Source organism: Sphaeramia orbicularis, chromosome 17, assembly GCF_902148855.1.
Source record: "Sphaeramia orbicularis chromosome 17, fSphaOr1.1, whole genome shotgun sequence".
Classification (NCBI taxonomy): Eukaryota; Metazoa; Chordata; class Actinopteri; order Kurtiformes; family Apogonidae; genus Sphaeramia; species Sphaeramia orbicularis.
In genome coordinates, this window is record NC_043973.1 from 12,594,613 (window position 1) to 12,612,166 (window position 17,554).

At 37.4% G+C, this 17,554-nt stretch overlaps 1 protein-coding gene across 1 annotated transcript; it reads right to left on the bottom strand.

Annotated features, from left to right (window-relative positions):
• Positions 1-5,224: 5,224 nt before the first annotated feature.
• On the bottom strand, positions 5,225-17,077 carry tmem59 (transmembrane protein 59). The gene is made up of 8 exons (XM_030159812.1): positions 16,852-17,077; positions 16,514-16,619; positions 16,189-16,283; positions 9,738-9,890; positions 9,586-9,655; positions 9,369-9,492; positions 9,121-9,238; positions 5,225-5,863 (listed from the first exon to the last, which is right to left on the bottom strand). The coding sequence occupies exons 1-8, from the start codon at positions 17,005-17,007 to the stop codon at positions 5,711-5,713; spliced, it is 975 nt and encodes a 324-aa protein (XP_030015672.1). The 5' UTR covers positions 17,008-17,077; the 3' UTR covers positions 5,225-5,710.
• Between the last annotated feature and the right edge of the window lie 477 nt (positions 17,078-17,554).

A 17,554-nucleotide genomic window follows, 5' to 3' on the forward strand; every position in this document is an offset into this window, starting at 1 on the left:
TTTGATTAAGGTTAGCAATATTCATGCATTAAAGGGTTAAATATAGGAAAATACCCGATTTTCACTTAAGAATACAAAATACATAGAATAATATTACATTAAGTGTTGATAAATCAATTATGAAAGGTTAAAAATAAGGAAAAATTCAAAAGTACCACTGGGTCTTTATGGGTTAATAAAGCTTGAATAGAAGTGGGGTATGGAGTTTTCTGATCCTTTACTTTGGTAAAAGTACTAATATCACACTGAAAAGGCTCAAGCACAAGATAAAGGTTTGCATTCAAAACCTTTTTTAAGTAAAAGTATTCAAGTATTATCAGTAAAATGTGCTTAAAAGTAAAAGTAGTCACTATAAATTGATCCCTGTCAGTGTTTTACTATATGTATGTTGCTGTATACTGTATATGTATACTTTTGGATTCATATTACTGCATATTACGTATAACACTGTTAAAATGAAAAGTGAAAAAGCAAAATGAAAATTTTACAACATTTTTAAAGTGACAATATTTAAGTGAGGTAAAAGTACCTCAAATCCAAGTGTATTCAGTATACTAGCTGTAATATTTGAGTGAACGTCTTCTTGAACATATGATTAATACCTTACATTAGTTTTTTTCTGTCATAAGGAAGTTGCATGGTGGTTCATTACTGTAATGGTTTGTCTCTGTACACGCCCTCAGGCAATTCACTATCTGAGTAAAGATGTCAACAGGAGAAACAGTCACTCCAGTGTCACTTCTGTTCTTTGCAAATGGCTGCAGAACAACAACAAACTACTAAAGAGAATTTGGAGTTATCTAGTATTACCACCAGTCAGGTTGCAGTTGTTAACCGAACAGAAGACTTCCAGTTGCAGGTTTGATGGGTCGAGTTGCAGCTAAAGCTATTGCTGAGACTTCAGAATAAGAAAAAGAGGCTTACCTGGGCCATGAAACACCACCAGTGGACTACTGAAGACTGGAAGAAGGTGTTATGGACTGATCAAACCTGCAACTGGAACTCCTCTCTTCACAGTTGAAACTGACACTTGCTTACTACGACCACTATCTTCACTGTGCTTGAAGCTGTTGTCCTGTGAGTCTCCTCTCACTCCAGCTGTTGACTGTCATAAACTTGTCTTCTGATTCTGTTGTTCTTTGGCTCTGCCAGACCTCTTCCTGTCAGCATGTCCTCCAGTTTCTGAGTGCCTTTGGATGGTGAAGGAAACTGGACTTACTGACACCTGGACTTTCTTGGACATTTCTCTGTTGGTCAGACCTACATTTTTCAGTGTTCTGATGGTCTGTCTCTGTTCTATCGTTAATTGTCTTTTCCTCTTTTCCACATTTATAGTAACACACTACTTTCTGCAGTCCAATACTGTTCAAATAATGCTCACAACGCTATGGTACCAAAGTGTGTTCCAACACTACTGTTATGCAGACAGAGGGGGTTGGAAGGAATTCAGAAATGCTGGGACACCTGGAGGAACTGGTAGCACCAACTTTTGAGGCTTGATCAACCTCCATTGCTGCAGAACTGCTTTAAGTTGTTAACCCATTTCTTGTTCGCCTTTTTATAAAATTCTGAAATGTACATTATTTTTCAGTTTTGTTTAACCTTACCTTTTTTTTTTTTTTTTTTTTTACCTCTGGCAGTTCACCACTTACCTTTGTACCATTTCAAGCTGTTCATTGGACTTGAACTGCTTGAATTTCAATACAGAACTGGAAAAATTGGGGTGTTCTACAACTTTTGACCAGTAGTGTATATGGAAGTTTATTTCCAGAGACACATTCCACTTGCAATAACAGACTGTTCTCATCTAAGTATGGTGTTGAGTATGTGGTGGAAAATTTACTTAATTTGTTGTGGAAATGTTCAACTGATAACCCACACAAAGAGGAGAGAAAGTTAGAGTTAAAATAAATAAATGCATTTATTACCTCCGCCAAGGAGGTTATGTTTTTGCCAGGGTTTGTTTGTCTGTCTGTTTGTCTGTCTGTTAGTGTGCAACATAACTGAAAAAGTTATGGACAGATTTGGATGAAATTTTCAGGGTTTGTTGGAAATGGGATAAGGAAGAAATTATTAAATTTTGGTGGTGATCGGGGGTGGGGGGGCCGATGGGGGGGGCCACTGATCAGCCTTGGCGGAGGTCTGCGCTCTCCGAGTGCTTCTAGTTGAGAAGTCAATCACAGAGAAACTCTGTAAGTGAAGTCTGATTAAACATGAGAATACTAAAGATTATATAGACCTAAAATCCAACCCCCTCATACCCTGGTGACACCCAGATAACATCCCCATACGTATATCGTACCACTCCATGCCATCCCTTCCCATTCCATGTGGAAGAGGTCATATTGACCTCTTAACCCTAACCTTGTTTAAATCATATCTAGCGTGCAGGCGCCATCACCCATCTGCACATCCAGACATTTAGGTGTTTGGGTTTTAACTCAAGGCAAGAACTCCGTTCCTGGGTCGGGGGTGTTACAGAGTGGTAAACATCACACATAACAATGACTCAGCATGTACTAACAGTATGAAATATAAAAAGTTAATTTTCCACCACAAGTATCTGACTAAAGTGTTTCTCAACATAGTTAACCTTTGACCTTTAGGATAGAAATTGTTTTATCCTTGAGCAAAATGTCTAATGTGTTCATCCTTCAGTTTAAATGCCAAATTAAATTAGTCCCAAATCTGACCAAAACAAATAATCCTTGCGAGGTGTTCCTGTGATATCACATTCACAAAACTAAAGCTGACACTTGGCCTTTTGAAGTGTTACCTTATTATTTTAGATATTACACATTTGTGTGAAATGTTGTCGTAATTGGAGACTTAATTTTTGCCCCAAAACACATTTAGTGAGGTCAGTGACTATGACCTTCGACAACCAAATTCTAATCAGTTCACCTTCAACTCCAAGGGACAGGTTGTGGCAAATTTGAAGAAATGCTGTTACAGGGTTCGTGCACATTTTTCCAAGGTCAAATTCGAGCACTTAAAGGTCATTTTCAGAATTTTCCTGTACTGCACCTTATCTCTAGGGTACAATACATATCTACTGATTATTTTTTTCATTTTTTATCACAATGAAGTACATTGTATTACGCTAAAACATCTAAAATTATGTTTCATAACAGCAAAAAGTTTAGAACTTAACCTCCTAAGACCCACCTATGGGTTTTCTGTCCACATTTGTGGACAAGAGTTTCACAACTTTATACAAAAAAAAAAGAAAAGAAAACTGTCCACAACAAAGGACATTCCATAAAAATTAAAAAAACTGCATTTGATAAAAACTGTTGCATCATGATGTTTCCAATACAAGTATTTATTTAATAAAAAACAAAAAAAGCTTGTACTTTGCTGACATTTCCTGGGTCTCAGGAGGTTAAAGGAGAACAAAGTTTCATCCGAAAAAAGGGAAGCCACTTGGCATTCTTCAGACACTTGCACAAGAACCAAAGATTAAGATAAAATTTTACCTGGAGTCAACCTCTTTTTTGACCAAGTTTTATTTTTCAAAATCTATCACCTCTCTGTAAGTAGCTTTGGCTTAACATCTAACCTGGTAGAGTTTATATTAAAAATAACTAAATCACATCACACAGTTATAACTGCAAGCACTTTCAAGCACTTAAATTAGAATTCAAGCACTTTTCAGACCTTGAAAACACAACATTGAAATTCAAGCATTTTCAAGGATTTCAAGCACCTGTATGAACCCTGCCATCAGTCTGGATCCAAGTGAAATAAAAATACGACCTTGGAGATTATACTCTAAGGCACAGGTGTCAAACTCCGGTCCTCGAGGGCCAGTATCCTGCATGTTTTAGATGTTTCCCTCTTCCAGCACACCTGACGGTCGTTATCAGGCTTCTGCAGAGTTGGATGACAGGCTTATCATTTGAATCAGGTTTGTTGGAAGAGGGAAACATCTAAAACATGCAGGATACCGGCCCTCGAGGATCTGAGTTTGACACCCCTGCTCTAAGGTATTGTTGGTGTTCTCCTGAGGGGGTCTTCACCACTTTCTTCTCCCTTTTTCTTCCCCCTCCGCTTTCTTCTCCCCTTTTTAGAACATATCAAACCTAAACCGAACCACCACCATGCAACACCCAGCAGTAGAGCCCCTCTCTGTTTGGTCCCCTCTCCTCACACACACACACACACACACACACATATAATGATGAATATGTAATCAGTATGTTTTTGTCTTGTCTTACTTGTTGTCTTTCACGTTTGGTTATGTTTTCAACAGCAGCCACTTTGCTGGCTTGTACCAGTCTTGCCTTATGTCTGTTTTATCTCGTCCTGTCCCTGTACACTTTCGTCTATATGAGCCCTCCCTCTATGTATACGTATACGAGCAAGAACGGATGAACATGTGAATATAAAGTTTGAGACTGTTACTTAAACACAAGCTGTAAGTTAAAAATAAAGTTGTCCTCCGAAGAGGGGGGGGTGATGGCGGGTAAAAAAAACCCAACAAAAAACAAAAAGTAACAGTAATCTAAGATTACATTCAGACAGCAGGTCTTAGTGCACTATTCGGATTTTTTGGTCAAATCCAATTTTTTTGTGTGCTCATCATCACATTAAATGTGATTTCTATCGGTTTTGAGTATGGACTGAATGCGACCCTGAAGTGACCCGCATGAACAAAAGAGGTCCTGATGTAATACATGGCCACGCAGGCACACATTGTGTTTACATTAGTAAATGTGTTTTTCCTGCTGCTCCTCCTCCTGGGACGCAGAATTGTGATGTTTGTCGCATTTCAATAACGTAAAGGTCGGATAAATGCAGACTGAAATTCAGACTGACGTCGTATTGCAAAATATCAGATACGTATTGGATTTAGGACCACATATGAAAGTGGCCTGGGTCAGATTTGAAAAAAAAATCAGATTTGTGCTGTTCAAATATGGCACATATGGAAAAAACAAAAACAAAAATCGGATTTGGGCCACATTTGCCTGCAGTCTGAACGTAACCTAATAGAAAAAGTAAGAACTCGAGATAAAGCATAACACAGGAGAAACAAATATTCTTTCATTCATTCTCTGAACCCACTTTATCCTCACTAGGGTCATGGGGGTCACTTGGAACCTATCCCAGCTACATAGGGGCGAAGGCGGGGTACAGAAACAAAATGTATCCTGCCTAAGTTTCAGACAGCATTGAGAACTGAACAGTTATGAGAGAAACAATTATAGACCTACAACAGTTTCAGATTAAAAGCATTAGAATTTTATTGTAAAATTCAGCATCATCTGGAAGTCACTGGCGTACAAACAGGAAGAGTGCGACATATTAGCACAATCTAGTTTACCAAAAGTCGAGGGTTTAGGCGAAACCAATATCACTTCAAGTCACAAAGAGTTCATTTAAACATTGTTCAATAAAATAAGCACACCAAGTGGGATCTAAAGCGCACATCAAAATCGAAGTATAATCCCAGAATCCTATTAGGCTGCCGTCACAATACTATAATGCCTCTGTTTTACCAATATACAGAAAAAAACTCTATCACTTCAGTTTTAAGAAGCTTCAAAAAAGGGAGACGAGACATTATGTCAGGAAATAAAAAAAAACTACAAGTAGTTACCCCTGTTTAGACCACGAGCAGCACGGGCCTCGTACTGCAAGATACAAATCATCTACAGATTACTGATCCAAGGAGGAGATCCCTTCTCTGCTACAGCTTTGGCTTCTAGATGTTGGACTGGCCCAGGTCCACTTTGGAGGGCAGCGGTCCGGCCTCTTCCTCGGGGGCCTTAGAGGTGATGATGAGGAGGGAGGAGGCAGGGTACGGAATCAGTTTCTTTTCGTTGATGTAGTCGCTGTCGCCGTAAATACTCAGTTTCTGAAAACGAAACAGACGAACGCTGAGTTAAACTGGCTGTGACATGTACGTTAAATATGTAAGACCATCTTGACTTAAGCTCCTTCTGTCAAACTTTCAGAAAAATTGAAAATATCGAAATGTACCTATGGAAAATATCCTCAAATTGATGTCTTTTAACTTTTAATTTATCTTAATTTAAAAGCAGCACAGCCTATGAATTAGACCGTACATATTATATACAGAATTTAAGGTTTCTTGTAGACCAAGACCACAAATAAACAAGCAAGAAATAATGTGTAGTGTGTATTTTAATTTAAGATTTTCTGCAAAAGGAGACACATTTTTCTTACAAACAGCTCTGACATAACAGTGAAGTAAACAGGAAGAACTACAATAAATACAATGACAATATAGAGTTAGCTTCATTTCTTTAAAACCCTCTGCTCTCTCTGATTAGCATTAGTTATTTTGGCACAAAACCGTTAGCATAGAAAGAGAAACTTGTCTCTTGCAACAAACAGTGATGTTTTCTTCATGGAGTAAACAGTATTAACTCAGCATTAACTTAAAACTAAAATGATTAACTTAGATGTAATACTCAAACATCTTATTTTGTTAGAAACTGTGCGCTAAGTTATCTAACATTAATTAGCACCTTGGCGCAAACAGAGGGTTTTTATTGATTAAATTAGCAGTATATTGTAACTTGAGCTCTCAAATATATACTGCATTTTTTCTGTCTCTCGATATTTCTGCCCTTAAATTGACTTTAAATTAAAGCTAATATATTGTTCTATTGCAGCTTTACCCTTCAACAACAGAGCTACACTGAAAGCAGCTCTTAAAGGACTACATTTCCCCCTTTTTCTTCTAATCCTGGCCTTTAGTCTTTCCTACAGTCAAAGAAAAGAACTCTGTTTTGTCCCCCCAGTATTTCACCTCCTGTATATTTCTTCTTTTGTAACAAAGCTGTGTTATTAGTTGCTGTTGAATATCTCTACCTGATACCAGTGAAGACACCATAAAGTGAAATATCAACACCAAGAAAGTACAGAAGTGAATGTGAGAGATTAAGAATACAAACTTAAACCTTTGTGAAATCAGTTTTCATTCCAAAATAAAGGAACAGAAACATTGGTCTGGCACAGTTCTCTTGCAATGGAGCCATATATTAGTTCATGTAATCCAAGGTCTAAGGCAGGAACGTCAAACGCATTTTAGTTCAGATAAATAAAATAAGTCATGAAAATATTTACCTTTACAAACTACCATTTCACAAAAATGTGAAAGGTGGGAATAACCTGAAAAAACTAACATTTTGTAAGAAAAATAAGCGCCATTTTAACAATATCATGCCTCAACTTATCAAGTGTACATGTGCAGTACACACAATGTCACACAAACATGTGGTAACAGGCATAATATTGTTAACATTTTGGAACTAAAATAACAACAACTTCCACAATATTATGTCTCAGCTTATTATTAACACAACTTACAGATCGCAGTGGATCTACAAATGTACAAAACATTTAGTGACAGGCAGAATATTGTTAAAATTGCACTTAATTATTTTTTAGACATTTCAGGTTTGTTCATATTTCTTCACGTTATTTACATTTTATTGTTAAAGGATAGGTTGTAAATGTAAATATTTTCATAGTGTAATGTTATTTTTTTCCACATTAAACCAAGAAGAAAATTTAGAGTCATTATTTATCAGTTATTATGCTATTATTTTAGTTGGACCGTATGTGGCCCCTGAACTTAAACAAGCTCCACATCCTTGACTGTTAAAATATCTTCAGTGTAATTTTTGCATTTTTCCAAATTTATCCCGATTGAAAACTTTTCAGGGGAAATACATTTGACACCCCTGGTCTAAGGGGTCTATTCTAAGAGTCAGTTACTTTCTATATTCATAACCAGTCATTTTTAATGATGAGGATTTCTGTGTGTGAGCCAGTGTATAGTGACACTGAAGACTGAGGAACAGTCGGAGGACTTTCTGAATGTGTAATTCAGGACACATTTATTAGAATGAGCTTGTGAAAACACAGGCTGCAATCCTGAATCCAGCTCACCTTACACTACAACCATGATGATTCACTGATAGGTCCAAAATAAGGGATGGAGTGTGTGCGCCTGTCCGTAATTGGTCAGATAGTGTAAATGTGCCCACATACACCAACACAAAGATAATGTAGCAGCTGGCACATGTATGTATGTATGTATGTATGTATGTCGGCTAAAATTTGCTTAGAGGTCTTATTTCTGTCTTTGTGCATAAGAAATCAATATAAGTGAATCCCCAAAGGAACTTTGTGTTTGTAAATGCGAGTTATGCAAATTTACAGGATTTCAGTTCTGTTGCAACATGTTGATGGTCATATGAACTATGTTTTCAGCTCAAAAATGTCCAATTTCATCACAATTAATGCTATATTTTCATGTCACAAATGGGCAAGTTATATTTGAACTGAATTTACCTGAAAAACAAATATTCTGTTCTTTTAGATTCCCCAGTTTTTCTTACAAGATTATATACTACATATCACGTTTGATTTTTACAGGTTGCAATATGGAGTATGGTGCTGATCCATCCTGCTTATGTTACGCCAATACATACATTAAGAATGTCACACGTCACTTTTTAAATCAAGTTTTCTAATGATAAGCATTTTTATAAACAAATAGCAATTCTATATTGTTATTTACTCTTTAGTATGATGATAAACTATACAATAAATAATTCTGATCCTAGTTTTTGCACAGGGATCATTTGTGGAAACGGTGACATGGCTGCCGAGCATCAGTATGATGGGATCTGTAACAACCATGTCACATCCGTCCACTGCCACATTTTGTGTTTTTGTGTCAACTGTTATTGTTTTAGATCCACAATACTAACATTTATGAATAAGAGGAGAATTAGCAATAGTAAGTATATAAGTTTATTACTAATAAAGTACTGGTACTGACCAGATCATCATGGGTAATGTCATGTCTGTCCACCAGCAGAAGTTTTCACATACACGTGCTATTCAAAATCCAATATTTCTGAAAATAGAGCTTCCACTGTCAAATAATATCAGTAGTCTGTGCACAAATGTATTAGCATTATTTCAACACAGTTCTATGCATTTCTTACAACTTTTTTTTTTGACAAAAATGGCCACTGATTTGACCCCCTAAATAAATTTTAGCCGATGTATACATGTATGTGTGTATGTATGCATGTCCAGAGACAGTGAAAAGTAAAGCCACAGACTTACCTCAGCTGGTACATATTGATCCACAGCAGTCGCCACAGTGGCACAGCAGATCCAGATCAGGACCAACACTGACAAGACCAGAGTTGTGGTCAGAATCCAGCCTGGTAGCCAGGGGTTCCTGAGGAGAACAAGTACAAACACTGGGTTAGTTGGATTTGGGATTAAGTGCTGGATGTGGTTAATGTCACATTCTACCGTGAGTTAAACCATCTAAGTTTGTTTGTCTGTGCAGATAAATACTGACGTACTTCGACAAACAGCTGAAGATGTTGTACTCATCGTCATAGCTGCGGTCGCCGGTTACATCTCTGTCTCTCTCTTGGATTAAAGTGCGATGGTATTCTTTGTAAACTGGGCTGCTTAACCCATGGACTTGACAATGAGAAACAGGAAGTTACATACGCATCGAATTATTTTTATGTCTTGTTGAACTGGATTTCTCAAGGAGAGGGAGTGGAGACTTACAACTCTTCGGAGGTTCCTCTTTGACATCTTTCTCCACTACGAACTGGGAGTACAGTATCTGTGGTGTAGACTGTAAAACAGAAAAGTGTTTGAAAATTAGCGTCATGTACATGTCTGAATATACCTGGTTTAGACACAGAATTAAGTGTAACCTGGAAAATGACAAGTTTGCCGTCATCGGCCTGGAGGTAGAACGTCCATGTGGAAGTGATGAAGCTGTGGGCCTGACTCATCACGTCTTCCCAGAACCCTCGGACCAGGGTCAGGGGGTAGAGCAGGTGAATCCTGGGCATCATGGCCTCCAACTGAAAACACAAACACCCAGGACGTTAAACACTGTGGTTGTCAGAGTGATTATAGCAGAAATAAAATACAAACATTTAACGTCAGTTTCATCACGGATCTCAATTTAATTTCAATGCACACAAACCTTTATTTTAACCCCCCCATTCAGCTTTACTTTTTCTAGATATTATAACTACCACACCATGATATAGGAAGTCTGTAAAATGGAAAATAAGAGGAATACATGATGACAAGTATTATTTACAAATCATTGTTTTATATTAAAAATTACTGTACAGTGCCATTTTTCCATCAAAACTGCACAAACACAGTAAAGCTCAGTCATCAGCATCTGCAACTAAATGAGCAGTAGAAACTTTAAAAAGTGAGAAACAGAAATAAAACTGCTTTTTCCTGCAACTTCATTTAATTTTAATTTATGTTGTATTGATCAATGAATATTTATTTAATCTTCATGGATTTGAAAATTGAAATTTGCTCTTGTATTTCATTTAAGGAGATTATTTATCGCTGCAAAGTTTAGTTTTGGTCCTTGTTTAGGTTTTAATAATAACTCTGGTAACTGGACAATCTTACCTTTGACCCTCCTGTTTTTCCTAGATTTCTCATGTATTTTACTACGGTGGCCGACAAGGGCCAAACACATTGCAACGGTCCAATGCGTCTCAGTTAGAGAAAACAGTTGCAAATACAGAAACAATGAAAATTCACACACTTAAACACAAGACTAAATGAGGCACAAAAAGAGGAATGTGGTGCAAATGAAAAAATATGCAGCAAGAAACAAAAACACATGCATATTCACCAAATGCTCTGCAAACAGAGAAATGATGCAAAGCGCAAAATGATTAAAACCAAGAAAACATCTGCAAACGAAAAACGCTGCATAACCAGTGACTACAACAGAAGTGCTCCAAACCTGTAGGGGGCGCTGTCAGCAGAACAGCTCAATGCAGAGACACACAGGATGGAGAGAGAGAGAAACGGAGAACAGCTGACTGACTGTGTCAAACTACAGTGGGAACAAATTGAAGTTATGGTGTAGTGCGGTCATGTGATTTATTTGATTCTATTTGACACTAGTCTGTTGTCTATAAACACTGGCTGGCTGCAGGTTTGGAACACTTCCGTTATAGTGACTGGTTATGCAGTGTTTTTCATTTGCAGATGTTTTCTTGGTTGCATCATTTCTTTACTTGCAGAGCATTTGATTTTGTTTTTGTTTCTTGCGGCACACTTTTTCATTTGCACCATGTTCTTCTTTTTGTACCTTGTTTAAACTTGTGTTTGAGTTTGTGAATTTGCATTGTGTCTGTTTGCAGCTGTTTTCTCTAACTGAGACGCATAGGGCTGTTGCAATGTGTTTGGCCCTTGTCAGCCACCGTGTTTTACCCTTCACCGTCACCATCATCAATTTAAAATATTTGTCTGTAAATCTTTTATTTTTATATTTTTAACCTTTACAAGGTACAAAACAAAACAGCTGATGTTGACATTACGAGTAGGCGTAATATTTGTCTTACTGGCACATGACTACATGATTATTTATAGTCTTTTGTGAGCCCCGATCATATCCATGAAATTATAGATTCCAACTCGGTTATGAGCAGAAAGAATGGCCTATCAACAAAACTGGATTAATGCATAAAACTAAAATGGTTCTTTATAGGCATTCAGTAATGCTGGAGATAGGTGCATGATTTACAAGGTTTATGCATAACATTATCCACTGACAGATTTAAAACTGAACTAAAATCTAATGCACAATATTGTATTTTGGGGATTTCTGTTCCACAATTAATAATAATTTGTTATTTGCAAGCAATAACAAGAGACACTATCTTCCGGTACAAGCTGGTCATGTTAGATATCCCCTACAGTCAAATACATTTAATAAGAATGTGGGGTTGGATTAATTTTTCTTGTTTTTCCCTCTTTTTTTAGTTGGTTGGAAATAAAGGGTGCACACTGACTGACTGCACCAGTTATTTACTCAGACTTATTAAATAAAAAAAAAATATAATTCTTGCTAAAATGACATCTCCTACTTGATACCAATTAAAACTCCTGAAATCTTTGAATGTGTGTTCTCAAGTGTTCCAGTAACTCATCATCAGCGCCTCCACAAGGTTTTCACATTCACTAGATTAGAATTAGACATCATTCTCCACAATGAAGTAACATAAAAGCATTCGTTCTCATTGATATTCTTTCGGGATGTTCACAGCATTTCACGTCAAACCACATGTCTGACTGTGGCAATTTAACGGTAATTTGTTCATGTTGGAAACTGTCCTAACTGTACTGATGATGTTTTAACCCATAAAGACCCAGTGCTACTTTTGTGGGAGTTCCCAAATTAATTTCTCTATTCAACCTATTTCTTAAGGGATTTATCACAGTTTATTATAATATTATACTCTGTATTTTCCATTTTTTGGTGTAAATCACATTTTCCCCTATATTTAATTCACTGATCATGTAGATGTCCGTCAAAGCTCAGAGTAAATTCAAAGGTTATTTATCAAAACTGAAGAAAAAGGGACTTTTTCATAAAAATCTATCATTAACTGGACATAAAACAAGTGTCTCCATCCGCTATAATTTATCAAACTCCATGGGTTTAACTGGTGAATCACTGTTGTAGAAGATGACGGTGTTTCCACGTTCACTACAGAGCCTCTGAACGTCCAAATGGATCATATGTGATGACCATGAAAAGACGACAAACTGTATCTTACACAAATTATATACATGTATTGATAGAATTGGTGGATCAACTGGTATTACAGGAGTGATATTTTGCTTTTTTAAATTGAATTATGCCTCTTAAAACATTTCCCTGTGGTCTACATAAACTGTAAATGCTCTGCTTGGGTCTGAATTCTTCTTAAATTCAACTCCACAGGTCCATCTTCAAACCTATTTCTGAGCAATGACACCAGAAAGGTTGTTTTGAGCGCTGGCCCTTTAAATGCAAATGAGCCACTTCATGCCTCACCCCCTCCAGGTTGTTGACCACGCTTTCTGTCCTGTTCAGCTACTTGTCTTCATTAATACAACCAACAACTAAACATTTTAGGTAATCAGCTCTAAATTTGGACATATTTTCAGTTTTGACTACAACCGCTGCTGCTGACAAACAATTATGGTGTACTCGGAGAAATGTTTATCGGAAGTCTTCACCCTATACATGCAAATGTCATGCTGTAACTAGTTACAAAACATAACAAATTAAGCAGGAATTGAAACAGGTTGGAGAAATCCACTCGATTCTTGCCAGAACTAATATGAAGATTGCTTTGCAGCACCTGGAGGGTTCAAATGCAAACTTTATGAACTATTAGGGTCCAAATACACAAATAAATGTACTAAAGACTAATAAAAGTGGGTGTAGCGAAATATGACCCATAAACATTTTAGATCAGTAGGTAGTTTTGGTCGATGGTGACTATTTGGGTCTTTAGGCTGAAAACGGCTCTGTTCAACTGTGCATATAACAAATGAAAGGGTTCTATCTGCACTCTTCTCTTTTACTTTATTTTACTTGATTATGTTTTATTGATTATGTTTTGATTATAATTGTGTGTTTTTAACCTGTCTCTTTTCAATTCTTGCAATGCACTGTGAACTGCCCTGTGTATGAATTGTGCTATACAAGTAAAGGTGCCTTGCCTTTATGGGTTAAGGTGGAGCGTGACTGGTGGTATGTGTGTGGATAGTGGTAGGGTTTGTTGCGCCAAAATCCCTGCGGAAAACTGCATTGTGCAGCAGCTGCCGAAAACAGCTCCCCCTTCCTAAGTCAGCCACGAAAAGGACAATGTGCACCAAATTCACCCTGTAACACCAGAATAGCTCCAAATGTGAGCTGCTAAAGTAATTTCACTCCTTTAGCTTCACAAGCTAATTCTGAGGGGGGATGCAGTTTTCTGCAATATCCGATGCCGAATTCTGCTCCCTGCTTAAAACTGCATCCCTAGCTATGGAGGATATAGTTTTCGTTAGTATCTGTTTTTATTGTTATGTATTTTGTGTGTTGTGTATCTAAGATTTAACTTTAGAAAGTTTTATAAACCTTACAGTTTGTACATTCTTTAATATTAAACATATAAAAAAATATAACTGCATTATCTTTCAATATTATTAATTACTTAATTGCTACACAGCTATGATGGTGTTAAGAGGTTGAATAATTCACAGTTAATTTCATACCCTACAGCAGGGGTGTCAAACTCATTTTAGTTCAGAGGCCACATTCAGCTAAATTTGATCTGAACTGGGACAAACCAGTCAAAAAATAACATAAAAATATGTAAATAATGTCAACTCCAAACTTTTCTCTATGTTTAAGAGCGAAAACAGTGAATTTACATTATGAAAATGTTTACATCTACAAACTATCCTTTCAAACAATGTGAATAACATGAACAAACTGAAAAAAATGAATGTAATTTTAACAATATTCTGCCTCAGTTTATCATTTTACACATGTACATTATAACGTACAGATCACAGTGGATCAACAAATACACAAAACATTTAAAATAACAGACAGAATCTTGTTAAAACTGTACTTACTTCTCTTAAGACATTTCAGGTTGTTCATATTTGTTCAGGTTATTCACGTTTTTTGCAAAATTATTCTTTGTTTACTGAAAATACATGAAAATATTTACGTTTACAAAGAGAAAAATTTGGAATTGTCATTATTTACATGTTATTATGATAGTATTTTACTGGTCTGACACACTTGAGATTGAATTGGTCTGAATGTGGAACCTGAACAAAAATGACTGTGAATATCTTAGTGTAATTTTTGCATTTTTCAAATTCATCCCAGGGGCCACACTCAGGCATGTGCACACATAGGGCCCAAAGGGGGCTTGAGCACCTGCCTTCTTTGCCTTGTACAAAAAGTGCCCTTTTTACTTTTAAAAAATAAATAAATTCCTGTTCTGCATAAGAATGTAAAAGAAAACGGCTGCATAAAAATGCCATGGTTATCTACCGTACACATTTCCTTGTAATAGCGCGTTATGGTATTGTATGCGTGTTGAGTCTGATGCCGCTTCTCTGTCCGCTGTCTGTCACTGAGGGGCGGGGCTTCCCCATGCTGCATGCGCACACGCTTGTCCGGAGAAAGAGAGAGAGCGAGCAAGAGGAGTAAAAGCCGTGGTCACATCTCCACTGTGTAGTTACTGCACAGACGAGACGGGACAGTGGATTGACTTCAACCTTTGTGGCTTATCAAGCCCCCCCTCCAACATTACTTGAATGTATTGAATCACAGAAACAGAATCATTCACTCCGCTTGATTTTACTGACAATTTACATTTGTTTCCAGATACTGAGTTTATTGTGCCTTTGCTGCTGTGAATGTTTCTACAGTAGGAACAGTTAACTCAAACAGCAGTCACAGTAGGACTGGTTTATGTGCAGCCTGTAATTTTTTTTTTTTTTTTTAAATGAAAGCTGCATTAATGTGCACCTTGGGAAAAATATCATATTAGCCTTAGCTTACCAGTTTGGAAGTTATGACTCGGTTTTGGGGAGTCAGGAAATTGTTGTAGTTTATTGTGTAGCTAATCTCAGATCTCAGACTATGTTAGCTATGCTACATCAACAACAAATCACTGAGATCAAAATGTTGACTGCAGTCCTGTAGGCATGCAGGCTTTCTCTACAGACTAAACAGGACTGTTTTTCTAGTATTTATTTCTATATTTTTGTCAGTGTTCAATGTTTCATAGTTGAATGTTCATGTGTTACAATCTTTATCTTCAACAATACATAGCCTGATAATAAGCCAATGTTTTATTGCTTTTTAGAATTGTAGCTGAATCGCGTGTCCTCCAAACCTCAGTATTATGATACATTTTGACAATAATTTGATGACACAAAAGAAACAGCAATTGCATCACTCACAGCTACACAATATACACTACTATGTTGTTGTTGTTATCGATGGCTACTTTATTAATTTTACATTAAGCCACATATTGTGTTATTAAGGCCTGAAAAAAATTTGGTGCACACATACTGCCCTTTTGTGACTTTGAGCCCCTGCCCCTCTATAATCCTGTGCACGTCCCTGACCAGACTGGACCCTTTGGCAGGCCGGATTTGGCCCTCGGGCCACACGTTTGACACCTGTGCCCTACATTCAGAAAGGAGAAAAAGTTGTGCACATTGTCCTCTCCATGGCTGACTTAGGAAAGGGGAGCAGTTTTTGGTAGGGAGTAGAATTCGGCAGGTTTGAACCCTGGATGAGGTGGTGGTGGTGGTGCATTTCCATACCTGCTCATGCCGCTGTTCAGCAAAAGGCATCTGATTCTGACAGCCCAGGTTGCATGCATACTGCTCATCTGACTGGGTGTAAGCTTCGTGACAGGCTGTGGAAATTCAGAACAGCAACAGATGGTTCAACAAAGTGACAAAAACAGCAGAGGACAAAGACGTGTTGTGAGTGACACACCTATTGTTTGCCTGGGTTGTGTGATTGTGGACTGATGGCATGTGTGGAGGTGTGTTAGCAGCTCAATAGTATATGTGAAAACACTGATGTACGCCATGTCATGTGGGCCTGCGCGAGCTGCGGTCCCAGGCTGAGCGCGAGGCTTACTTGATTCACACTCGGACTTGGTTTGGTTCAAGTCTTCACTGTCACGAACAAACTGGCAGATTGAAAACAGACGACAGCCTCTTTGACAGGCGTACAGTTCCTCCTCCTGCGAGTCAAAACAAACAAAAAAGACCAGTTGAATACTACAGCAAATATCCGCATCCGTCGAACATGGCTCACTTGGTTAACTTTTACACAGCTAAAATAACACACGTAAAAGTGACATATAGTTAAGCCCAAGCCTTTTTTGTTCGACACATAATAACCCTCTGTGCGTATTTAACTCACAGGCGATAGCAGACGTTAGCATAATACTGCATACTTAGTCAGGTACTTACCCGTGGATAAGTGTGTAAACTGTATGTCATTTCGCATGACTTATGGCAAGATGCCGTGTTCCCCAAAACGCTATCGAACACATCTGTCGACGCTGATGTACAGGCAAGCAGGACAGAAAGTCCAAAAACGCAAATAATGGAGGAAAGAGTCCCCATTTTGTCTGCGAAAACCTAAACAAACAACACGCTCTTCCTCCTCCTTAATCGCCTTGCTATCTCGCGTGAAGTGCTCTTCACGCGATACTGCGACTTGGTGTTTGCTGCTTTTAATGTCCCTAGGAAATTCCTCAATTCTTATACTAGGCTATGGATATGATAAATGCGTTTTAATTATAAATCTTCACGGTTTACCGAATGTGTTGATATTTTAAAGCGAAGTTAATATATTTATTATTATACCCCACCATTAATGTAAAACGAACAAACAAATTAAAAACACATTTTTAGGGACGTTCAAGGAACTTTAATTCTCCAGTTTTTACTATAGTGCGTGTTTTTATACATAAACAGCACAGATAATAGATCTGTGAAACTGTAGCTTTGTTCAATATCAACCTGTCTATGGATTTCAGATCAAAATTTTCAGCTTTTGTTAAAACCTGGCACAAGGATCTTTCCTGGCTTTGAGGTAAATGTATTATTTTACGCTGTCATTGTGTAAAATAAATAAATTACAAATTACAGATTGTGTGTGTTGGTTCGC